This window comes from Labrus mixtus, chromosome 19, assembly GCF_963584025.1.
Source record: "Labrus mixtus chromosome 19, fLabMix1.1, whole genome shotgun sequence".
NCBI classification, from domain to species: Eukaryota; Metazoa; Chordata; class Actinopteri; order Labriformes; family Labridae; genus Labrus; species Labrus mixtus.
Window position 1 is genome coordinate 2,045,001 of NC_083630.1, and position 25,363 is coordinate 2,070,363.

The window sequence follows — 25,363 nt, forward strand, 5'->3', positions numbered from 1 at the left end:
AAAGTGAAACATGAGAGAAAGAGCACAACAACAAGTCCTCGTGGTCGCTAACGCTAAACGTTAAATCCAGAATTTTCAGAACATTAACACTGCACTGGAGAGCAGCCCTCACCTGGCAGCCCTGCAGCGTTCTGCCCCCCCCCAAGGATGAAATGCTGAAAGGAGGATTTTTACTGAAGTCAGTATCAGATAAATAAGATCATGTGAAGATTCTCTGTAGGTTTCACACACTGACATCATGACGATATGATTGAACAAAGTTTGACCACAGAGCCGAGGGGATGATGTCACAAGTCTGAAGGTCTCTGTTTGTTTGTGCACGCCGCTGCAGGTCCGTCACACATTTTGTTTCTCCTGTTTGCAGAGAACAAACAACAGGACCTGAGAACATGTCAACAAATCAACATCAACAATGTCATGCCATCCCTTTGTTACACTTAACTCAAAGGCTGCGTCCGAGGATCGTCCCAAATGTTTTTCACTATGTAGAGAGGAGGGAATGAGTGAGTGGTTTCAGACACAGCACAGGGCTGTGGCTCAGTGGTAGAGCACAATCCAGCAGCTTCATGTTCAATGTGTCCTTGAACACTTAACCCAGAGTTGCTCCCCGCTTGGTCAGCGGTGTGTGAATGTGTAGGTCAGAAGACTGAAGCTGAAGTCCATTTACCATTTACAGAAAAAGAAAGACCACAGAAAATGAAATAGGACTTTGTGCTGCAGGCTAGAACAGACACACACACACACACGCCTCCATGTCCCAGGGGGCTGAGCACTCCTGCACCTGTCTGTCTGTCCTGTCTCTCTCACTTCAAAGAAAAGCATCAGGCACACGTTCTGGTAACCGTGGACGACAGTCTGTCTGCTGCATTTATGAGAGGAATCAAATATTTCCTTCTGCACCAGAGAGCAGAGCTTACTCACAGAACAGAACAGGAAGTAGAGCTCAGCTGATCTCTCATTATTTATAAAGAGGTGTAGAGGAGCGTCAGACGCCCACCTGTGAGGAGAGAATCATCAGTGTTCACAAGGAGATAAAAACCTGACCCAGACGTTTCATTCATATAAATGTGGAGTTTGTTTTTCTGTCTAATTTAGATCCAACATCCGTCCTGAGAATGCAAACAACAACTTCCATGAGTTCCATATGAACACGTTTGAGAGGATCACCTCGTGTAACTCCTGCCACATGCTGCTGAGGTGAGACACACACACACACACACACTCAGGTGTCCTCAGGGGTCAGACAGAAAGGCTGAGGAGGATGGGACATGGACCCTGACCATCTCTCGGTCACACACGGTTTCTTTTTGTATTCTCTGAATAGACTCACGCTCTGCCTCTCTCTCACTGAACGCTTTACCCTACAGACGAGTCAACGTCTGTCACACTCCAGCTCCTCTTCAAAACCAGAGAGAGGGGGGGTGGTCACAGCAGCTCTGTGAATGTGAAACAGGAGTAACTCAGAAAAGGTCTCAAACAGCGTCTGAAGAGCAGTGTTTCAGAACCATTTATAAATGACTATTCCTCGTCACAGTATTTTTTATTGTTGCAGAAATTCAACTTCTTGTCCATCGAAAGAAGTCCGCCTCAGTTTGAACCTTCAGCTCGTGGAGAAACACTTTACTAAACATTTGTTTTATTGTTGTTACGTGAAGTTTAGCAGGCTGGTGTAAAACTAAACACACACTCCACTGTGTTGTACGAGTATCAATGGTCCAGCTGATTGTGTTTCCTGTTTCATCTGCAGGGGGATCTTCTATCAGGGCTACCTCTGCTCCAAGTGTGGTTTAGGAGCGCATAAAGAATGTCTGGGACGCTTCGGCTCCTGTGGAAAAACAGGTAACACTAAACACACACACACACACACACACACACACACACACACACACACACACACACACACATGCGGTTTAGTCTCTACACAACTTTTTCTGTAACTAGTTCCACATGGCTTGGCTGCAACATTTTGACAGTTAGTTTTGAATGTTGAATATTAACGTACGACCACCACAGCAGCGTGAACACAACAGATGACATGTGATGTTTGAAGGTCTTTAATTATTACTGGTCAGAGGAAGTTTGTTGCACTGTGGTGGCGTTCTGAAAAGAAAATCCAAACTTTTCTCCACTCTGCTCACGAAGGTCGTCCTCGTATTCGATCAGTTTTTCAGGTTTTCTCTCTCGGAGCCTCCCCCGCTCCTCCGGGCGTTTCTGACACTTCAGAGCAGCTTAAAGGCGATGTCACCGAGTGTCAGCGCTGCGATCCCCCACAGGCCCATCGGAGTTTTACTGAAGAGTTGAAGAAACTCTTTTCCTCTCAGTCTGTTGTGCGTCTGCCACTCAGCTCCCCGAGCAGAGTCTGACAGCTCAGAGAGAGACGAGGGGGGGACTTCAGACATGAGGCATGAAAAGAAGAACGCCATAAACCAGCTTAACATGTCCTCTGCATGTGTGTGTGTGTGTGTGTGTGTGTGTAAGCTGTTTGTGGAAGTTTTTCAAATCTTGAGGTGTGTGCTTCTGTTTTTATAGCACTAAAGCTCTGCTCATACCCGGACACACTGTACCTGAACTGACTTTGTGTGTGCGTGTCCATGTTTGTCCGTGTGTTGGTGTGTGTGTTCACTGTGGCGAGCTGCCAGCTCCAGTTGGACCGGACATCTGTCATGGTGCTTTCAGGTCACAGAGGCAATAACGCCACTGCCGCCCCACCTGGGCTCAGAGTGTACCTGAGCAGATCCAGGCGACACCGGCAGCAGGACAGCTGCTGAAGACTCAGACTGTCTGAATTTACCGGTGCAATCGTCCAATCAGCGTTCAGTCTCTGCTGGTACACCAGTATACAAACACACCAGCACTTTAGTCAGTCAGGAACTTAAAAAAAAAAAAAGGTTTAAGTTTAAACGTTACAGTCTGTTAACCTGCTGCAGACGTTACAGTCTGTTTACCCGCTGCAGACGTTACAGCCTGTTTACCTGCTGCAGACGTTACAGCCTGTTTACCTGCTGCAGACGTTAGTCTGTTAACCTGCTGCAGACGTTACAGCCTGTTTACCCGCTGCAGATGTTACAGTCTGTTTACCCGCTGCAGACGTTACAGTCTGTTTACCCGCTGCAGACGTTACAGCCTGTTTACCTGCTGCAGACGTTACAGTCTGTTTACCTGCTGCAGACGTTACAGACTGTTTACCTGCTGCAGACGTTACAGACGTTACAGCCCGTTTACCTGCTGCAGACGTTACAGTCCGTTTACCTGCTGCAGGTGTTACAGTCTGTTTACCTGCTGCAGACGTTACAGTCTGTTTACCTGCTGCAGACGTTACAGTCTGTTTACCCGCTGCAGACGTTACAGTCCGTTTACCTGCTGCAGACGTTACAGACGTTACAGCCCGTTTACCTGCTGCAGACGTTACAGTCCGTTTACCTGCTGCAGGTGTTAAAGTCTGTTTACCTGCTGCAGACGTTACAGTCCGTTTACCTGCTGCAGACGTTACAGACGTTACAGCCCGTTTACCTGCTGCAGACGTTACAGTCCGTTTACCTGCTGCAGGTGTTAAAGTCTGTTTACCTGCTGCAGACGTTACAGTCTGTTTACCTGCTGCAGACGTTACAGTCTGTTTACCCGCTGCAGACGTTACAGTCTGTTTACCTGCTGCAGACGTTACAGTCTGTTTACCTGCTGCAGACGTTACACTCTGTTTACCTGCTGCAGACGTTACAGTCTGTTTACCCGCTGCAGACGTTACAGTCCATTTACCTGCTGCAGGCGTTACAGTCTGTTTACCTGCTGCAGATGTTACAGCCCGTTTACCTGCTGCAGACCTTACAGTCTGTTTACCCGCTGAAGACGTTACAGTCTGTTTACAGATGTTACAGTCTGTTTACCTGCTGCAGACGTTACAGTCTGTTTACCTGCTGCAGACGTTACAGTCTGTTTACCTGCTGCAGACGTTACAGTCTGTTTACCTGCTGCAGATGTTACAGCCCGTTTACCTGCTGCAGACCTTACAGTCTGTTTACCTGCTGCAGATGTTACAGTCTGTTTATCTGTTGCAGATGTTACAGTCTGTTTACCCGCTGCAGACGTTACAGTCTGTTTACAGACGTTACAGTCTGTTTACCCGCTGCAGACGTTACAGTCTGTTTACAGACGTTACAGTCTGTTTACCTGCTGCAGACGTTACAGCCTGTTTACCCGCTGCAGACGTTACAGTCTGTTTACCTGCTGCAGACGTTACAGTCTGTTTACAGACGTTACAGTCTGTTTACCTGCTGCAGACGTTACAGCCTGTTTACCCGCTGCAGACGTTACACTCTGTTTACCTGCTGCAGACGTTACAGTCCGTTTACCTGCTGCAGACGTTACAGTCTGTTAACCTGCAGCAGACGTTACAGTCTGTTTACCCGCTGCAGACGTTACAGTCTGTTCATCTGTTGCAGATGTTACAGTCTGTTTATCTGCAGACGTTACAGTCTGTTAACCTGCTGCAGACGTTACAGTCTGTTTATCTGCAGACGTTACAGTCTGTTTACCTGCTGCAGACGTTACAGTCCGTTAACCTGCTGCAGACGTTACAGTCTGTTTACCCGCTGCATTTACAGAGATTATATTACAGCCATGTGAGCCTGTGTGCAATGTTCACACCAGTCAGTCATTTATTCCTCAGAATATAAACAGCTGTGTTCCTGGAATAAAAACACCAGAATTGCCCTTTAATTAGTTTCTTCTTGTCGGTTGCACAACTTCCAGATTGGAACTTTAACGCTCAGAAAGCCATAACAATCCTCACCTGAGCAGATTCTGTCAATACACCAGCATGACTGCACACACACACACACACACACACACACACACACACACACACACACACACACACAATCTCAGTGCAGAGTGTGTGTGTGTGTGTGTGTGTGTGCCAGAGATAAGCCATTGTTTACCTGCATTTGTCTCTGTTATCAGCTGCCTCTCCACATGTTTGTGTAACAGGTCAGAGTTTACCTGAGGAATGACAGGTGTGTGTGTGTGTGTGTGTGTGTGTGTGTGTGTGTGTGTAGGTACTGTATGTGCAGTGTGTGTGTGTGTGTGTGTGTGTGTGTGTGTGTGTGTGTGCAGGTATGCATCGAGGGTTTATGCAACTGCTCTGTTTGTACAGGTACAGCAGTATGAGAGTCTGTGTGTGTGTGTGTGTGTGTGTGTGTAGGGGGTGTAACCCATCCCTCAGGGAGCCAATGAAAGAAACTGGTGGAGCAAAAACCTCAGGTCTGCCCCCCCTCCCCCCTCCCTCCCCCCTCCTCGTTACCTGCTCTCCCGGCTGTCAGGTAGCTTCACGCAGTCAAACAAAGTGGAGCGCGGTCAGACACGAGCGTCGGCCGCTTCACTAATGAGGGACTGTTGTGTTGTTCCGACGAGAATGTGCAAGTGTTTGTGTGCACCTGCTAACCCGTCATTCACCATGCCTGTTCTCAAACTTCTTTCAGATCCGTGCTCCGTCAGAACTCAGGTAAGCCGCTGTGTGTTCTTTTGTGTGTGTGTGTGTGTGCTTCAGTGTGTGTGTGTGCAGCACTTTGAACGCTGCTCTCTCCTGCAGCTATTTGCCAAAGAGACTCAGGTTGACTTAAGTTTCTGCAGCCCACCTGACGGGTGACACGCGGATGTTTTTGCAGGTTTAGCCTCAGTTGTCTCTGCTGTTTGTGAAACTTCTGTTTGCTTTACGGCTGCACTACTCAAAAGTTTCCAGAGCAGGAAATCAGACCGAGCGTACAACTATTCAAAGAAGTGTGAGGCTCAACCTGCAGAAGAGATCCTTCCTGTAAAATAAACTGCACTGACCTGAAACAGTTCATTCTGCTGTCTGTGTTTATGATCAGAAGATTTCTGTGTGCATGAATCGAGCCGAACAAAAACTCAACATGCAAACTTTCTCAAACAATCACCTCGACGTGCTGCAGGGAATTAGTTAGCATTCTGTGATGAAGTATGATTCATAAAAATTGCAGAGGTTTTCTGCAGCCGAGAACAAAGTCATGTTTTCGCGTTGTGTGTGTGTGTGTGTGTGTGTGTGTGTGTGTGTGTTTGTGTGTGCGTGATCTGAGTCTGAACATATTGTGTGGTCCGTGCACACTGCCTGACCTGCATGTATGAGGGAGAATCTGTAGAAGGCTGAGTCAAATATTAATCTGTGTGTCTTTGTGTGTGTGTGTGTGTGTGTGTGTGTGTGTGTGTGTGTGTGTGTGTGTGTGTGTGTGTATGTCAGATGTGTATATGTGTGTGTGTGTGTGTGTGTGTGTGTGTGTCTGTTCTGCAGTGTGTAACTTGTACCGTTGTCTGCTCTGTTTCAGGGGCGAGATCCAGATCCAGGTGAGAAGCTGAGAACACACCTCACCTCACACAGTCTCTTCTGTCAGATGTTTCTCTCTTCACTGACATTAATCTAAGCTGTGATTTTTTTTTTTTTAAATGTTTAATGTCATATGTTGAAAAGAATGTTCACTAAACGCCACGATAAAGAACACGCTGCATGTCGTCATCATTCCAAGTTGGACGTGGTTGAAGATCTTTAACCGCGTCACGATCCCATTGGCTCAAGCTTTGAATAAGCTGGATGACTTAACCTCCACACACACGTTTTAATAATGTCGCATTCTTCCTTTAAAAGTTTCAAAGTACTAAACCACTAACGGACTCAGTATTAGTTTAAGTTCTGCACCTTCACGAGTGCTTGAAGCTCCACCCTCACAGTTTGTGTTGCTGCAGAGACGTTTGAGTCTTCTGGATGAATGTGAGTCTCTTAGTTCCTGTTGGTTTGGTCTCTCTCTCTCACTTCCTCCTCCTCTGTCAGGGTAGGCAGTAGGTCTGGATTCATTACTGCTAGTGTTTAAGCGATATGATTTCTCTTCCTGGAATCAGAGGTGACCCTGCTCACGCAGAGAGGAGGGTCTACCTAAGTCTCCATGAATCCCCCTATGACATCACCATCCTGATGTAAACACCATCAATGTTTACTAAAGGTTGAAGAACACGCTTTGATTAGGAGGAATATCAGCGAGCATGAACCAGGACGTTACAGGAAAAGTAGTCCTCACACACACTATCCTTCAGTGTGTGTGTGTGTGTGTGTGTGTGTGTGTGTGTGTGTATAGGGCCTTTAATCTCTCATAAACCTGCTTTCATCTCTCATTTTTCCACCTCTCCGTCCATTATGCTGCAGAAAATCATTTCTGACGGAGGACGCATTAAAATCAATAGGCGTTTGATTGCTCCGGCCCTCGGCGCTTCGTAATACTCGACGCCGCTGCGCTCTTTGTCTGTTTTCAAAGGTGCACTAACACTCGGCTCGTCCTTGTGAGGAGAGGAATGCAATTCATGCCCCCGAGACTGGATTCTCCACGGCCCTGTGTCTTTAGAAGTGGTACTGAGGCGGGCTGGCACATGTCAGGCTGCTGAACACGCGCAGATAGAGACGTATTAGCGCTTGTTGACTCCTCTGTTGTTTGCCTAAAGCTTCCCCCTCTCTCTTCATGCTCTCTCTTGAATTTCTCTCTCATATTGTTGTGCACAATGCAGACTCAGATATGCATGTTATTGTGTCGGCTGTGAGGTCTGAGCTCCGGGTCTGTTTGCCATGAAGCTTCATAATAGACATATATTATATTTCAATTTCACTGACATCTGACTCAATAAGGGGATCAAAGTCTCACCACATCATCGCATTTAAACCCTCACTGTGATGTGATGTGTGTCTGTCGCTCTGCACGGCTGACTGCAGCAACACAGGAGGCTTCATGAAGGTCCATCACTCAGCTGGACTCGAGGATCTCTCCTCCTGCACACCTGAAACTTGAATGCTGCAGGTAACACGGTCAGCAGAGCCTGCAGGTTCATGTTAAGTTAACCACGGCTAGTTAAAGCTTTATTAGTCCTTCTAGAGGCCAGCTGCTCCGGGTCACACAGGTGCATGAGTGCCTCCTGGAGTCAATCCAAGCAGTGCAGGTTTCTCTGTGAGGCTCTAAAACTCAAGTTTTCACTCAGGGGGCTGAAGACATGGCGAGGACGCTGTTGCATCAGATGTGCATTTTAAACCTAAAATGTAAAAGTGTTCAAAGTGATGAGATAAAAATGAGAGGTGTGTGTGTGTGCTCCTGTAAACACACTGAGTGTGTCTGTAACCCTCTGGATCCTGGATCAGCTGGTGCAGCAGTAAACCGGGTCCTCCCTGAAACACACTCCTGCTTATCTTCCATCTGTGAGTGTGATGACCTGCAGGCTTATCTGTCATTTTATAACGGGTCCAAACGATCTGCAAGGGCAGCACACACGGCTGACTCCAGGGGGGGTGTGTGTGTGTGTGTGTGTGTGTGTGTGTGTGTGTGTGTGTGTGTACCTCATTACTACCTTTTTTCAAGGTTCATTTTTGGGCTTTTATTTGAGACAGGACAGTGGATAGAGTCAGTAATTAAGGACAGACAGAGGGGAATGACATGCAGGAAAGGAGCCACAGGTCAGATTCGAACCCGGTCAACCCGCTTGGAGGACTCCAGCCTTTGTACATGGAGGGCACGCAATAACCACTAGGCTACCAGCGACCTACATTATGCATGTCTGGACTCGAGAACAGACGTGTGAACGTAGAGTTTTAAAAACATTTCAGCTTCAACTTTTACTTTGACTTTAATTTTTCACACACTTTCCTTTCTTTTTTCTGCCGTCTTTATGTTTATTGTTCACATTTCTGCAGACTTTCCGAGCCTCTGCTGACCTCGGATCAGTTTTTTAAGACTACAGAATCAACTCAAATAGAAATGAACTAAGATCACCTGTAAACCGTCTCCTCTCCTGTTGATGTTTTTTAGCAGCATTAAAGACTGTAAATCAAAGAATCTGTGTTGTCATGGTTACCTTGAAATCTTCTTGCAGGGTCCTGACGTTCTCTTTCTCCCGCAGGTCTGCCAAAGATGATCGTCATCAGGAACTACTACGGCACTCCGAGCCCGGCGTCCGGTCCACCTCTCAGCATCCAGTCTGGAGACATCATCGAGTTGATCCGTGCCGATCTGCACAGTGCCTGGTGGCAGGTAAGAGGATCACACACACAGAGACACACACACACACACACACACACACACACACACACAGCGAGGACGCAGTGACACACTAACCTTTAGTATCTAATAAATCAACGAGTGACAACATGAGAAGAAAAGAACAACAGAGTTACAAAGTGAGCCTCTGACTTTATGAACCTCCTTCCTCCACAAGTCTCTGTGTGTTTATAAAAAACCTTTCCTGGTTGAAAGAGTCGCAGCCACGGGAACAATAAACACACTTCCTCTTCCTGTCAGCCATTATTCCACCGACAGTTAACCAGCAGGCTGTTAACACACGCTGCTCTGTGTTCCAGATAATCGCTCCTGAATTATGGAGACAAAGTGAGCTCTCTGGTCGTAACATGATTATCTGTGTGTGTGTGTGTGTGTGTGTGTGTGTGTGTGTGCTTTCAGGGCAGAATCCTGTCCACCAAGGAGGTCGGCTTCTTCCCCAGCGACGCGGTGAAGCCGTGTCCGTGTGTAAGCAGCTTCTCTCTCTCTCTCCTATTTCTCACAACAGTAGAGCGATGCATGTGTTTACTGTCAGGGTGGGGGGTGGTGGGGGGTGGTGGTGGTGGGGGGGGGGGGGGGGGGGGGGTGAGCTGTTACCTGTTGTTGTGCAGACTAACCTGCACCTCAGAGGGAGCAGAGTCTGGAATGACTTGTTTAGTCCATCACATCTGGATGGTCTCGTCCTCACTCTGTGTCCAGCTGCTGCGGGCCGTCCTGAAGATAACCTGCAGTTATCTCCTCTGTTGTAAAGATAAGAGCTGCATTAAGCTGTTTTATTGTTCTCTTACAGTGAAGAGATACTGTTTTATTTCGGGGCACAGCGTCAGGACTGTTGAGCCGGCGCCAAGCACAGATTAGCGTGGTGGTGTTGTGTTGAGGTTGCTTCATGTCAATAACAAAAACACACTTTGCTCTTTGCGCCAGGTCCCAAAACCTGTCGACTACTCCACTCAGCCCTGGTGAGATCACCAAACACCTGACACCTGTTATTTCACTGAACATATCTTTAAAGGTCACACATTCTCCTCCTCTTCATCAGTTTAAATAAGTCTCAGAGCTCCTCAAAACATGTGTGTGAAGTTTCTTGTTCTAAATCCACTCTGATCCTGTATTTGATCATGCCTATAAACCCCTCTATTTCAGCCCTGCTCAGAACAGGCTGTTTCTGTGTCTGTACCTTTAAATATGTAAATGAGTTGTGTCTGACCACGCCCCCTCTCTGGAAGGGCTTGGGTGTATCAGGCTTTCTCGCTCCATGTCCTATTGTTTACGGTGAGAAGGCAGACTCAGAGGGCAGAACAAACACCTAGCTGTGGGAGTGTCACCCACCTGGGGGAGGGGCTACTGCCCTTTGTGATGTCATGAAGGGAAAATCTCCAAACGGCCTGTTTGAGCACACATTTTCTGAAAAGTGGAGCAGGTTAAAGACAGAGATGATGGACTTTTCTCATCATTGGGGGGTTTGTAGACAGACTAGAGAAACATGTTAGAGGAACATGGAGAAGTGGATTTAATATGTGACCTTTAAGGGTTAAACCACTAACTTTAACAGTATATTCAATCATTCAGTTTCTGTGTTTTTGTCGTCATGTTTTAGGTTTGCAGGTCCGATGGAGAGACTCCAGGCTGAGGCAGAACTCCACAACAGGGTCAACAGCACGTACCTGGTCCGCCATCGCAGCAGAGAGTACACAGAGTACGCTGTCAGTATAAAGTGAGTGTGACATCACTGTCATGTAGACAGACGCTTTGATGAAGACGCTGTGTGAATGCATGCAGAGCTTGAGGGTCAGTGTGCAGGACTAATCCTCTGAAGCATGTTTTCATGATGTCTGATCTCCTGGGATTAAGACCTTACATGACCTCTGTCTATCTATTGAGGGAGCCGCGCCTCTTCCACAAACAATCAGCTGCTCCACATTTTGTTGCAGCTCAAGAGAGAAACGATGCAATACCTGAGATCAATCTGATTCTCTCTTTAATCCTCACTCAGCTCTGTGTATGAGGGCTTCATGATGCTGCGGCTGAGCTACAGAAAGCGATGCAGCGATTTATAGCTTCGTCTGCACGTTGAGGTTCTCAGAGTCCGTGGTTAACCACGGAGACGTTTGTGAGACTCACCAACCTGCGTGCTTATCATTCTGCAGGGCTTTAGACCACGTAAGACCATCACGGTTAGACCTCCAAACCCACAAAACTAGGAAACAAGAAATAAGGGCATTTAGATGATAATGAATGGAGCATATGTCAGAGCTGTGATCATGACATCATCGTCTCAGTAGAAACAGAGATGATGTCAGTGTGAGTCATCTTCTCGTCCTGCTGACTCTCTGAGCAGCAGAAACTCTCCTTTACTCTTCAGTTGGACTCTTTTTAGAGCCTATGCTCCTCTCAGAGTGGACGTCTTCCCGCTCCTCCTGAGCTGCTCATGTTCAGATGAGCTGCTCTGAACCAGTCAGAGAGAGAGAGAGTCAGACTGCTCAAGGTTATTTAAACATCCCCATGAAAGAGAGGAGCAGACGGAGGAGACCGAGCTGTGGGGATGACTTGAATGAAAATGTCCTCTCCCTCAGAGACGCCATGATAGTGTTCAAAAAGTAATAGTTAAGGAGGCTGTCGGGAGAAGTTTCTGCCTCACACAGTGGAAAATAAAACCTTTAATTTCTTTAAAAATGTCAATATCTAAAAACATTTGATAAACACAGAAAACGTGTCAATAAAGTTAACTCTCCTGATTTGATGACAGTTTGCATTCTGGTCCTGAATACGGCCGTTTTGGACGCCCCTCGGTTTGCCAGATATGAGAGCAGTTATCAGGTCAAACCAACAGGTGTTGCAGCGATGGAAGCGGTCAAGAGAAGTGGTTCAGATAGAAGTGATTGTACCCGACCTAAAAAGCCTTTGCATGTTTCTAATAAGCTCCACGAGCAGAAACGTGCTCAAACTAGGATCAATATTGGAGATGTTTTTGAAAAATGGAGAGAGGTTAGAACACAGAAAGGTTTACAGACCCATACAGAGCTGGATAAACACTGAAGCTTCAGTGTCCACCACATGGTGACCTGTGTGAGCATTGACTCTAGAGAGGGGGGGAGACAGCTCTCTATGATGTTTAGAATTTAGACTGCAGTACCCATTTTAAACACTAGGAGTCAGAGTTACATACTGCTACGTTAGCCCCTCTCCTTATTTTCTTTTTCTTAACTTAAGATCGATGTAAACAGGATTGTGGAAAAATAGCATGTACGTAACCGACTGTTTAAGGTCCATGTCTGTGTAGAATTTGTGCTGCCCCCTAGTGTTAGTATCAGACAAGGTCACGCTCTTAACCACGTAACATGAAACTTAAGGCCCTAAGCATTCTTCAGACTGCAGACTCCCTGTTAATGCAAACACAAGTTTGTGTGTGTGTGTGTGTGTGTGTGTGTGTGTGTGTGTGTGTGTGTGTGTGTGTGTGTGTGTGTGTGTGTGTGTGTGTGTGTGTGTGTGTGTGTGTGTGTGTGTGTGTGTGTGTGTGTGTGTGTGTTGGGGCACACATTTCCTCCTGACCACCCATTACTCACATGTCCCAGACCTCTGGGACCTGGTGCATTACAGCGAGAGGTTGGCGCTCTCCTCGGAGGCCAGGGGGCAGGCCTCCGATCGATGGCGGTGATCAGAGAGGGAAATTACACTCATAACTTATTCAATGGCCCACAGGTACAACAACGACGTGAAGCACATAAAGATCCTGACCAAAGACGGCTGCTTCCACATCGCAGAGCACAAGAAGTTCAGGAGCATATTAGTGAGTCTCTTTTATTTGTTAAATTCCACCGCCGCAGCTCATAAATAAATCAGCGTGTGCGGCGCCTAATGAAGTGTCAAAAGCTGGATTTTGTTTTAGCAGTGTTGATACGGGCCCCGGGGCCTCGGCCTAACAGACACGTGTGGTGCATGGTGGGAAGGTTCACCAGCTGTATTTATGTCACACTGAATGGTTAATGCACATTTCACATCAGCTGATCAAACTGTTTGTTTAAGACAGCCTTTCAAAATAAGATGCTCGTTTAATTTGAAGAGCATTTAATAGTGGATCAAAAGTTCTGATGAGACTGATGGGGATCAAGACCAAGACAGGACAAGACCTAGTCAAGACCAAGACAGGGCAAGACCGAGTCAAGACCAAGACCAAGACCAAGACAAGACCAAAACCAAGACAGGAAGAGACCGAGTCAAGACCAAGACCAAAACCAAGACAGGACGAGACAGAGTCAAGACCAAGACCAAGACCAAGACCAAAACCAAGACAGGACGAGACCGAGTCAAGACCAAGACCAAGACAAGACCAAAACCAAGACAGGATGAGACCGAGTCAAGACCAAGACCGAGACATTTAGGGATGGAGACGTGTTATTTTGAGTGTCAGAACAATGAACGTTTTATTTCCCGTTATAATAAAATCAAGAACTGTTCAGTCTCATGTGAAGGATGTGCAAGAGCTGACGTGATTCATTTATCAGGTTTTAAAAGTGACCTCCTTCAGAGACGAGTGTTAACCCGCTGTGTGTTTGTGTGATCAGGAGCTCATCGAGTACTACAAACATCACTCCCTCAGAGAAGGCTTCAGGAGTCTGGACACCACGCTGCAGTTTCCCTACAGAGAACCCGAGAACGCTGCGATGCAACGACTCAACTGCTCGGGAAGCAACAGTGAGTAAACGTGAAGGAGTCCCGCTTTAACAGTTTCAGATTCTAATCATCGCTGTCCACAAGAAGCCGGTTCGTCATCGTGTAACGTGTCGCATAGCCGGGCGGGAGATTTTGTCTTGAGATGCAGCTTTTTCAAGGACACGCCCACTCGGAAGCTCACTCAAAGGTCTCTGTGACTGCAAACAGAGCTGGCCAATCAGAGGGGAGTAGGGACGTGGGGAGGCGGGCCTTAAAGAGACAGCAGCTGAAACGCCAGTTTTGGATAAATAAGGTTTTAGAGTTCCTCAACAGGAGTCCCAGACTGACATCATCAATGCTGACAGTAAAGATAATAGATCTTCTTTAAACAAACATTTTCTTAATCGCTGTTTTCAATAGTTCATCGCCATTAATAATCTTTTTAACCGCATGTTTGAAGTGATTGGTTTTCGAATCAGTTTGTCATCAGGCTTTTATTTTGTTTTTGTGTGTGTTTGTTTTAAGCTGAGAGATCTTTACCTCAGGTTTGAATACCAACAAGCTTTTATTTTGAAATGAGAAAAGGAACTTCTGGCAGGTCCAAGTTTACAGCTGAACGCTCCGCTCATGTCTGACCTTTCTGTCGTCAGTCTGCGTGTTTCTGTGAACTCATGTCATCATAATCACACTGAAACGACACTGATGCTCTTATTTTGACGGGGTAACGCATCCTGTCACGTGGCTCTCCTTTTGTCTGTTTATATGTTTCCGTGTGTTGCATGTTAGTCAACAGTTGTCGTTCAGTAAATGTTCTCTTTAAATCTAAGTGAATCAATCTGATTGAAGTGGACGCTGCAGGCCGTGTGAAGTCTCCACGTTCACTTCACACAATCTGAATTACTTACGTCTCATTCGGTGGATTGCAAACATGAAACAGGAGCGTCTGAATGAGATTTCATTAGAATCCTGTTTTTCTCTCGCTGCGGTGGAAACTAAAGAACGTCTGCTCCTGCTGACAGACAGAAATGTGAACAGATTGTTGAGCACAGACAGCCTCGCTCCAAATGAGTTTTATTGTGGCGAGGTCTTCTGTGTCGTCGTCAGACTCGTCCTGGCGTGCACACTTAGTTTAAATCTCTCTCTGTTTGATTTCCATCGTCTGGAGCTCTGCTGGAGGACTGCTAATTAATGTTTACGCTCCGTTCTCTGTTTCCTGGAAGTCTCTGCAGAACAAAAATCCTCTGACTGATGTTTTTTTTTTTTTTACAAACTAGAATCCTAACAGATCATTCATGTGTCCATGAACAAACTGTGAGGGACGCTGCTGCTGATTGGATGCAGCCTCGTCCTCTCTGGTTCTGTGTATTTGTGTCGTTCACATGGAGCTTTGTGCAGCAGGTCCACACATCAGGTTTGACTAAAATGAGGCTTGTAAACTGCAGCTGGTGTTTTATTTTGAAGAGGAGGAGGATCCCTCTTCATCAGAGGATGCTGATGAGTCTTCAGTTTAGACCTCCAGCTCTCCATAGATCACATCAATCACCTCGGCATGTTCAGCTGCCTGCAGGATTGTTCGGCGCGTCACACATTTCTCTCTCATTACTGTCCGTGATCATAGTTCTATTTTTATGAGGCAGGCGGGGAGGTTTGGAAACTTTTAATTTGAAGGGTCCTCTGGTGACAAACATGTTGATTTGTAGGAGTTGTGGACTCGTCAACCTCAAAGAGGCGGCCATGTTGTTTGTAGTCTTTACATGTCTCTTCTTGTTAATGAGTCTTATTAGGTCATGTCTCGATCGACACACACTGTACGGGGGGTGAATGTTTTGATGACTCATCCGTCATTTCAAGTATTTCAAGTAAAAAGACAAAGGGAAGAAAATGAATTGAAGCCTGCAGATGTTTTTCTCACACTTTCTTCATTGACTGTAACACTCGATGAAGAAGCTTTCAGGTGTTTAAAAATAATGAAAAAGTTCAAATCAGCTGTTCGGTGGCTTTCTGCTCCTCCTCCTGACTGTCATTGATCATCATGCTGCAGCTATGTTCTCTGTACCTTCTGAACAGTTTGGATTCTTAAAATTCATGTTTTATTTTTTTCTCCTTTGCTCCTCTCTCCTCCCTCCATCTCTGCCCTCTCCCCCCTCTCCCCCCTCTCCCCCCTCTGCTCCCCGCCTGGCCTGGCCTGCTATAGCCCCATTGCTCTGCGGCCTCTCTTTTGTATCTCCTGCCGGCTACAGCTTTGTACCTCCTTCCTCTGCTCCCTTCTGGTCAGGTACAGGTATCTCTTCTCTCTCTCTCTCTCTCTCTCTTTTTGCTTTCATGTTGGAGGCTGCTTAGCATGCATGCTGCAGCTCAGTGCCATCACGTCTCTGCCTTTACATGCAGCCTCACACTGCACCATCTCACCTCTCGCATCGTGCCGTGCTCATAAATATCATGACAGGGACTGTTTGTTTACGTAATGCACGCGTGTTCTGTTTATGTGTATTCATCAGGAAATACCAGAGTGTGTGTGTGTGTGTGTGTGTGTGTGTGTGTGTGTGTGTGTGTCCAAACACACAGATATCTCACCATCCCCTCCGGTCCGGTTGTCAAGGTCTGCCGCTCTACTTCCAACCGTCAGCTCAGCGCTAACTAGCTAACTGCTCCACAGCTGTCTGTTACACCGCTGTCTAGCTAACAGGATGTCTACTTACACACACACATCACAAATATACACACACACACACACACACACACACACACACACAGACACTTCACTTCACATTTATCTTTAAAAGAGGAAGATTTTATCCACTTGGTGTTTCTCCTCACTCTGATTATATTTTCTCTTCTTTGCTGCTACGTCCACGTCCGTCATATTCACCAGTTTGAATGGCGTCCAATCCCTGAAATGTATCCACTCCTAAACTCACCTGCTGCGCTGTCATTGGCTGGAGGAAACACACCAGCTCCGCCCAGAAACATCTCGAGTCAACCAGAACAAAGCAGAACAGTAAAATCCAGTCAGAGGACAGAGTCTCTGCAGACACAGTCACCACCACACATGTATGGAGGCCCAGAAGAGACGATGGAGCAGCTTCACTTTAGGAGAAGTCTATCTTTTATTTTGAAGGCCCCTACATAAGTCTATCTTTTATTTTGAAGGCCCCTACATAAGTCTGTCTTTTATTTTGAAGGAAGAAGCTGCTGACTCTGTAGTACAAAGTAAGATAAATATCGTTATGTGAAGTCCGTCACAAACTCCCCGACATGTTCTGGTTTCACGTTTGAACTCATCGTTAAATTCTGAACTGTGCTGTGATGGTTGTGAACGTTTCTGTGAGTCTGTTTGAAACTTTGAGTGACATCATGTTTGAAGGTTAAAGTGAGCACCAGCCATGTCCATCTGTGTTTGTGTTCCATGACGTGAACCTGATGTTTTATGAAAACATCTTCTGAAACCTTTAATGCTTCATTTTAATCATCTCTCTCTCTCTCTCTCTCTCTCTCTGTCTCTCTCTGTCTTTCTCTCCCCCTCTCTCTCTCTCTTTCTCTCCCCCCCTATCTCTCTCTTTCTCCCCCCCCCCCCTCTCTCCAGTGTTCACTCCGAAGGTGATCGGCGTGGCCATCGCGCGGTACGACTTCAGCTCTCGGGACACACGGGAGCTGTCTCTGCAGGAGGGAGATGTGGTGAAGATCTACACAAAGTCCGGGGCCAACGGCTGGTGGAGGGGCGAGGTCAACAGCAGGGTGAGTTCAGTTTATATATCATCAAGGCTTCACTCTGAGGCGCAGTTCTGTGGAGAGGAATACTGATGTGAGTCTCCGTCCCCTCCGCAGGTCGGCTGGTTCCCGTCCACGTATGTGGAGGAGGGTGAGGAGTGACGGTCCGACATGAGGAAGAGAGTGGAATGACTGAAGAAGGGCTGCAGCAGGGAGACGGAGACTCTCTGCTGATTTCAGGTTCTGAAGACGTCCCCGAGGCCTTCAGAGAGGAAAGGGCTACGCCGCAACGCCGTAGCCTCTGCTTCCCTCCATGTGGACTCCACCAATGAGCGGCCTGGCTGTCAACGGGACAACCCCCCCCCGCCCCCCTCACTTCTTACATCCATAATCCACCCTCCATCCCTCTTTCTCTGCCTGGACATCCCTGAAGCCTCTTCCTGTTTCTGCTGCCAGGTCCACCCTCGCCAAACTGTCAAAATCACCCACGCTTTCATCCTCCTGCAGGACGGACTTCAGTCTGAGTCTGTTTGACTAATGCAGACACACACACAGATTATGATCACTCGTTTTAAAGGACATGTAATAGAGGGATAGCATCGATGGCTGTTGTTCTTCCCTCCCTCCTCCTTCGTTCTTTATTGGCGGTGTCTTTACCGTTAGCGGTCCTCGCCTCTTATCGGTGACAGGAGGCCACTCGCCAATGGTTCTTATAGGAGGCGTTAGCGACCTGTTGGGGTCGCACCACAGAGAAGGTACCGGAAACCAAGAGAGGGAAATAAAGTAAAACCCTCCGACTGTTCTTTCTCTTATTCTCAGGTTTCAGTCGCTCTTCAGTCGATTTATTTTACGTCCAACCTGTTAGCAACATTTCCATCAGATCGTGCATCACAGCGTTCTGTCAGAAGGCATTCCCCTCCTGGTGCGGCCTCACAGGTTTGACCTTCAACATGAAGTTTCTGCAGAACATTTTGAATTTAGTTGATTCCTTTTGTCTTTAAAATCATTTAAAATAATGTGTTAACGCTGGAAACAAAGAGAATGATGGGAGCTTCTCCTCTGCGTCTATCCTCCTGCTACTGCTAACAGCCCCCCCCCCCTCGCTGTAACACCCTCGCCCCCCCTTCACATTATGCACAGTGTCTCCCTAATCCACGGTGAAAGAGGATTTTCCCACATTTGAGGGAATAAATAGAGAAAAACTCTGTCGTCATGTCGACACACGCAGATCTACGTACTCAGACAGAATAAGACGCCAACTTATGTCGTCTGGAGGCGAGGCAGAGAACGCGCCGGCAGCAGCAGCAGCGGGGACGTTTAAATCTCATCTGAGATTTGAGGAGCAAAAGACACATCTTTCTTTAAATGTGGAGAGAGAGATTTATAATCAAGTCGTGGTTTGTGTTTAAGGATGGTCCAAATGTGACTTTAAATTCTCCAGTCTGAAGAGAGGACACACACACACACACACACACACACACACACACACACACACACACACACACACACACACACACACACACCTAGTGTTGTAGTAAAGACCACACTAACCCAGACCGAGACACCTGAGACCGGACTGCACCGAGACCATAAATATCTCTGATAAATCTTCATCTTGGGTCCGGGGGGCGTAACACCGGGAAGGTTGTGGAGTCGTGGTCAGTTTTTTGTTCTTTTAAAAAGAGGAGTTTTCCTTCACAGAAATTACGTGGAAAAATAGACGATCAGAGGAGGTCTTAGCCGGTATTGATTTAAAATCTGAAGTCTGCCCAGTCTGAGACTGAGACAAGACCAAGTAAAACATGATTTAGACAGACGAGACCTTCAAAAAGTGGTCTGGAGACTAAGACCGGTTTCGAGTACGACCACACTACACAACCCGACACATAACCTTTAAAGAGCCTCTGTGTGTTCTGTGTAAAGGGTCTTCATGTAACGCAGCCATCCTGAAATATCAGACACAGTCAGACAGAGGAAGCTTCTCTAAGAAGAGAGCCAAACAATCCAAACGTTCAGAGCTCATCTCCAGTCCTAACACTTGAAAACGCTCATGTTGTCATATGTGTAAAAGCGTTGAGTTCTTAAAGTGTTGGACTGAAGATTTATATTCATGTATCATTGCTTTGTGACTTCCCCGTTTCCACTATTCTCCACAGTGTCACTAAGTGACCACTAGATGGCAGCATGCTAAACACATCTCTGAGCTGTAACCTTCAACTTCCTAAAGTTTGGAGATGACATCATCTGATGAGGAGGTGAAGGATGTTTAGAAGATCACATCATCACAGAGCAGCAGATTCCGAGAGACACATTTACCTTTCTGCACATTCTGGCTGCTTTCATGAAAGCTTTCCTGACACTTTGTGTGCAGCAGGATGAAGCTGCTCGTCCTCCTGCAGCCTCTGAGCAGACAAACATTACATTTATAACTTCTTTAGGAAACGTTCAGAAACACTGATGTGATCGAGCAGCAGCTCCTCTCCTGTCAGGGGAGAAGTGTCAAGGAAGAGTATCCTGTCATCTCAGACTCCTGTTATCCACTCTGCTCTCTTCTTCATCCTCCTCCTCTCTCCTCCTCATCCTCCTCTCTCTCCTCCTCCTCCTCTCTCCTCTTCCTACTCCTCATCCGCTTCCTCTTCCTCATCCTCCTCCTCCGCCCACATGAACTCTGACAGTGGCTCCGGTCCTCCTCCTCTCCGAGTCAGTCTGAGGTTTCTGGGCTCGGGGTGAATCTGTGATCTGATCATTACACCATCTCCTCACCTCGCCGACCTCGCTGCATCCATCTCTCTGTCGGCTCTGCTCGCTCCGGCGCTATCTCACCGTGCCACTTCCCCTCCCTCCCTCCCTCCCTCCCTCTCTCTCTCTCTCTCTCTGTCTCTCTCTCTCCAATCTCTCCATCCATCTTTCATCCAATCCATGTCTGTTCTCTGTCCCTCACCTCTGAAGCTGAGGCAGTGTGTTGGCAGGAGGAGAAAATAAATCCGTTTTATCAGGAGAGGAAGAGCAAGAGGCGTCTGAGTCTTTACAAACAGCTGCTGCAGAAGGAGGACCAGTTCAGTCCGAACACAGATTCATAGACTGATTGACCTGATGCATTTAAAGACTGAATGAAATGAGTGTCCTCATACATGCACAGACATGCTCAGTGTTCCTGTTAAAATGCTCTCAGACAGGATTGAGGGCCGGACACGTCTCAGCAGGCCTTAAAGAAACAATCTCCTCGACCAATTCTGCAGAACGCTGAGCTGAGAATATGTGATAAGATACTTTTTCTTGCTGTGATTCATTGATAATTCATCCTCCTCCTCCTTCACTCTGTCCCTCTGAAGCCAAAGATGTTCGCTGGACGCTCAGCTCGGTACCGACCGCTGTGGCCTGACTCTATAACTGTGCAATCTTTACTGTGTAGCATTACTGCGTATTGTTGCTGTAACATACTGTAAATCATGTACATAGCACATAATAAAGATATACAATGCTTCTCCTAATGTGTCTCTTTTCAATCATTATAAAGATGTTTAACATGAAGAACAAGTTTGAGTTCAGCTCTGCATCAAAAGGCACCACAGCTGGGCTGCTGTTCACTTCCTCATTCCAAGAGAGGAAACCAGCCTAGTGGTGAACTGCAGAATAACCAGCGACTGGAGGTCACACTGCACATACTGTCCAACACCTGACAGCAGTCTGTAGTAGGCGGTTTTGAAAACACCCTCTCAGATTTTTCTGTCTCTGCTGTTGTTAGGCAGAAAATGTCTTTGCTGTAAAATAACAGACGGCCTAATGAATACAAATCAACGAGCCGATTCTGATTCTTCACACATCACCTGACTTTAACACACCTAATGACATGTTGACGTCATTACCGTGCATATATCCAAGTATCCACAGTAGCTCTCATTAGTAAATCAATCAGACTGAGAAGTCTCTGTGAGCTCAGCGTGACTTAAAGGATCCTCTCTCCTTAAAGTGCAGTAGTTCTCGTTACACCGGCGTCACCGTGTGTTTTGTTGCATTTCCCTCCAAAGGACTGAAATAACCTGCAGCCTGTGGGGGGCTGTTTCTCACTCTCTGATTGGCTGGAAGGTGTGAATGAATGTGGGGATAATCGGAGGGTCTCTGCTGCTTTCATGCTGACACTAAAGAAGAGAAACCAAACGTCTAAATATAGAAGGTTAGAATAAAAGCAGAGAAGGTGAATTTAAAAACAGAGCTCTCACACACAGAGCACTGTGACAGACACACACACCATATCTTAGTGCAGCTTCTACGAGAAGATGTAGAGTGTGTGTGTGGGTGGTGGTCTTGTCGGCCATCTGCTGCTTGGTTACCTGCCGCTGCTGAAGCTGGACGGAGGCTCGGACACAGAGAAGATGAGCGGTGCAGGGCTGTAGCAGTCAGTGTTTCTGGCTCTGCAGGGGGGTCAGACTCTGAACACCTCAGCCTCTCTGCATCCAGCACCGGCACCACCTCCAGCTGAGGAGGAGCTCCAGCATGACAGATGGCTGAGAGAGAGTGACATCAGCCTGCGTCACAGAGCGCCGAGGAGGAGGCTGCAGGATGTCTGAGATGAAGACGAGTTCAGACTTTCTCTGAGTCTGAAGTTCTTGAAGTTATGTTCAGTGATGAGAGAGAGCTGACAGTTAGTGATCAGTGATCAGTGCAGCTCCACAGACTGCTTCACCTCTGCCCGTGTAACTCTGTGTGCACGTGTAGTGACCCAACAGATAGTGAAAGTTCACGAGTGAAAGGGAAGGATGTTGAGTTCAGCATATCTGTGTGACCACGCAGCATGAGAACTGGAACGCCAACAAGACGTGGGACAGAGTGCACCTTACAGAGCTCAAGAGGACCCATTATGTAATAGAGCTCATTATGACACCACTTATAATCATCGGCGTGGTAGAGAGGGGGAAAGAGGGGCTGACTCCCCAGGGCCCCGATGGAGGACCCTGATTGGTCCTGAAGTGAATCTCTAGTTCAAGGCCTAGTGGTGGTTGTTTCTGAAAACATATTTTTTTCTGCTTTTTGACCTTTCATACACAAACTGTATTTTAGCTCACTGTAATCTCTCCTTTAGTAAAACTCCTTCCAGGGTGAAGATGTTCAGAAACTCTGTATCTATTTCGACCTCACTTAGACCGTCACCACGGTCTTTACCGTGAATGAAGCCATCCTTCTACCTATCTTCGAGACCAAAATAACAACAAAGTCATGTGACTGACCTTAGGGAGATAGCCCCGAAGCATATAAGCATCCGGGGCAGTCACCACTTCCACTTTGCCTTTCACGCCTCATCTGAGACCGGTAAGTTTTGAAATGTCAGAACCAGTAACATCCGTCACATTGTTGTGCAGGTGCCTTGTGTCCCTGAGGATTGTTAACTGGTCTGTGTTCATTTCTGATTTGTTGTTACGGACAGGGTGCTTTACGGGTACCCCTGCCATATCGTTACTGAATTAATCCCAGCTGTTTGTGCTGAGAGAGTGCTTTCACCTGTTGTTCTTTCACCGTAGCCTGTCGGCGTTTGGGTGAGTAATTGTTTTCAGTTGGTTAAAACAAGAATTGTCCCTTCTGCTGTGTGCAGTTCGGGGTTTATTCTTTTCCCCTCGTACATTCACGTACATGGGTGGCAATTTACGTTTGATGCAACAAGTAGGCTACATATAGCTCAATTGTTCTTCCGCTGTGCGGCTGAGTTTTTTTTTTCCCTCGTACGTGCGCATACAAGATGGCCGATTAATTAAGGTAAAACCGTTTTTGATGTGAATTTAAGTTAATGATTGTTCCTTCTGCAGTGTGCAGGTAAGGTTTTTTGTTTTTCCCTCTGACGTTTGCGTACGAGAGTGGTGATATATGTTATAACAAGCAGGTAAAAATAATAAATAAATAACATAAGTCAGACACAGACATTAGTTATAGATTAATTGTTGTTCCTGTGTGAGTACTTGTTTTTATTACACCTCTGCAAGCAGCAGGTGGGTTCATTTGTTTTCTCCCCTAGTACGTCCGCGTACAAAGAGGGTTATTATTTGTTGCCTGTGCAGCAGGCCAAAACATAATATGGCTCCCCAGGCTTGTTGCTTTTGTGGAGTAGCCATGGACCCACGTGATGGTCACCAAGAGTGTCCTTCAGGTTTGGGCGAGGCTCATTTTGGATGATGTCGAGAGTCCATGCCCAGCAGCTATGGAGTCACCTCTGGAAGAGAGGGCTTGTAGTAGCCCCTTCTCCTTCCCACGGTAGGGAACGGGGGCGTAACACTGACCGCCGCTCTTATAAGCGTCAGCGGGAGCATTCCCAGGGGTGTGGTAAAAAACGACCCCCAAAGTGTACCTCTCCACCACCGCATAGTCCAGCCCTTCCTCCAGGGGATGCTGTAGGACCAGAGGACACCCAGTTACAGATTTTGGCTTCCTTTCGTGGTTTGTCAGAGAAAGTGGCAATGATTGAGGCTCGCTCTCAGAGTGCGGCCCCATCTGAGGCAGATCATTTGACTGGGACATCCCAGGCACAGGGATGCACAGGGATCCCTCTTGGAGGAAGTGGGGCGCTCAGATTCTGCTGAGGGGATGCACTCTTTTAGTTTACTTCACCAGGAGGAATCTGCATCGGTGGATGATTGTGCTGAGGAGCCTGGTCCCAGTGATGTGATCTCTATGGTGTTGAGTTTGTGGGCCGCCGCCAGGGTTCACTCCCACTTATGCCTGGAAAACTGGGAGAGGACAATTTCAGACCCTTGGGTATTGGCAACAATTGCAAGGGGCTACAAACTTCAATTTCGGCAGTGGCCCCCACCTTTTTCCAGGGTCCACATGACATCAGTCAGGGACCCAGAACAGGCCAACATTCTGGCAGAGGAAATTACCACTCTTCTGCAGAAAGACGCAGTAACCAAGGTAAATCAGAGAATGTTTACATGAAGGTCTTGCCTTCAAAAGGCTGCATACAGGAAACATACTAGAGTCAGTGGAACCAGGGGAGTGGTTCACCACAATAGATCTCAAAGACGCTTATTTCCATGTCCCTATTTGTCGGGACCATTGGCAGTTTCTTCGTTTCGCCTTTCGGGGGCAGGCTTACGAGTTCAAAGTCCTCCCATTTGGCCTCTCCCTGTCCCTGAGGGTCTTCACAAGGGTGGTAGCAGCCACCCTGGCACCACTTCAGAGGGCAGGGCTAAAGATCATGCCATACCTCGACGACTGGCTAGTATGTGCTCCGTCCAGCAACCGGGTCATACAGGACACAGAAACGGTTTTGACCCACATTCATTCCCTCGGCTTCAGGATCAACTTCAAGAAGAGCAACATCGAGCCACGACAGGAGACAATCCTTTTGGGATTGTGCCTGAAGTCTGTCACAATGAGGGCATGTATTACCCCTCAGTGGGTAGCCAAGATCCTAAGGGCCCTTTGCATTTTTAGTCCAGGCAAACGCCTAGCACTGGTTCACTTTCAGAGACTGCTGGGGTTAATTAGATGAGATGAGAGATGAGATTCAACTTTATTGTCATTACACATATACAAGTATAGAGTAACGAAATGAGGTTTGGCATCTCACCAGAAGTGAGCAGAAAGTGCAAGAATCTGTGCTATGTACAGTAATTACAAAATTTACAGATGTAGACTAAAAAAAGTGAATTATTGGGTATATATGGCTGGATTAATGGGATGCTATAAATATAAATAAATGCTATAAATATAAGTATATTCTTAGGATTATAATATACAGATTAAGGTGCAGTGAGCATGCTATACTAGTTTACAGATAATATACAGAATATGGACATATTTTACAGGTCGATAACTTATTGAGGTGATATGAACATACTATAATACAATAATACAGGTGGATGAGAGATGTCTGTGTATGACCAGGAGGAGTGGTGGGGCGATGATGGGTGTGAGGTGATGTG

General features: G+C 46.9%; 1 protein-coding gene across 3 annotated transcripts in view; it reads left to right on the forward strand.

Annotated features, from left to right (window-relative positions):
- Positions 1 to 20,941, forward strand: part of LOC132994009 (guanine nucleotide exchange factor VAV3) — an 82,454-nt gene extending 61,513 nt beyond the window's left edge. For 2 of the 3 annotated variants that reach the window (XM_061064074.1, XM_061064076.1), the window contains 13 exons: positions 1,096 to 1,197; positions 1,748 to 1,839; positions 5,475 to 5,497; positions 6,336 to 6,354; positions 8,938 to 9,068; positions 9,495 to 9,560; positions 10,017 to 10,051; positions 10,690 to 10,806; positions 12,792 to 12,879; positions 13,655 to 13,784; positions 15,937 to 16,017; positions 17,326 to 17,477; positions 17,568 to 20,941. In XM_061064074.1, the coding sequence (XP_060920057.1) occupies positions 1,096 to 1,197; positions 1,748 to 1,839; positions 5,475 to 5,497; positions 6,336 to 6,354; positions 8,938 to 9,068; positions 9,495 to 9,560; positions 10,017 to 10,051; positions 10,690 to 10,806; positions 12,792 to 12,879; positions 13,655 to 13,784; positions 15,937 to 16,017; positions 17,326 to 17,477; positions 17,568 to 17,612 (1,081 nt within the window). In that variant the 3' untranslated portion in view covers positions 17,613 to 20,941. The remainder of the gene's footprint in view (positions 1 to 1,095; positions 1,198 to 1,747; positions 1,840 to 5,474; positions 5,498 to 6,335; positions 6,355 to 8,937; positions 9,069 to 9,494; positions 9,561 to 10,016; positions 10,052 to 10,689; positions 10,807 to 12,791; positions 12,880 to 13,654; positions 13,785 to 15,936; positions 16,018 to 17,325; positions 17,478 to 17,567) is intronic. The other variant, XM_061064075.1, reaches the window with a different exon arrangement.
- The last annotated feature ends 4,422 nt before the right edge of the window (positions 20,942 to 25,363 follow it).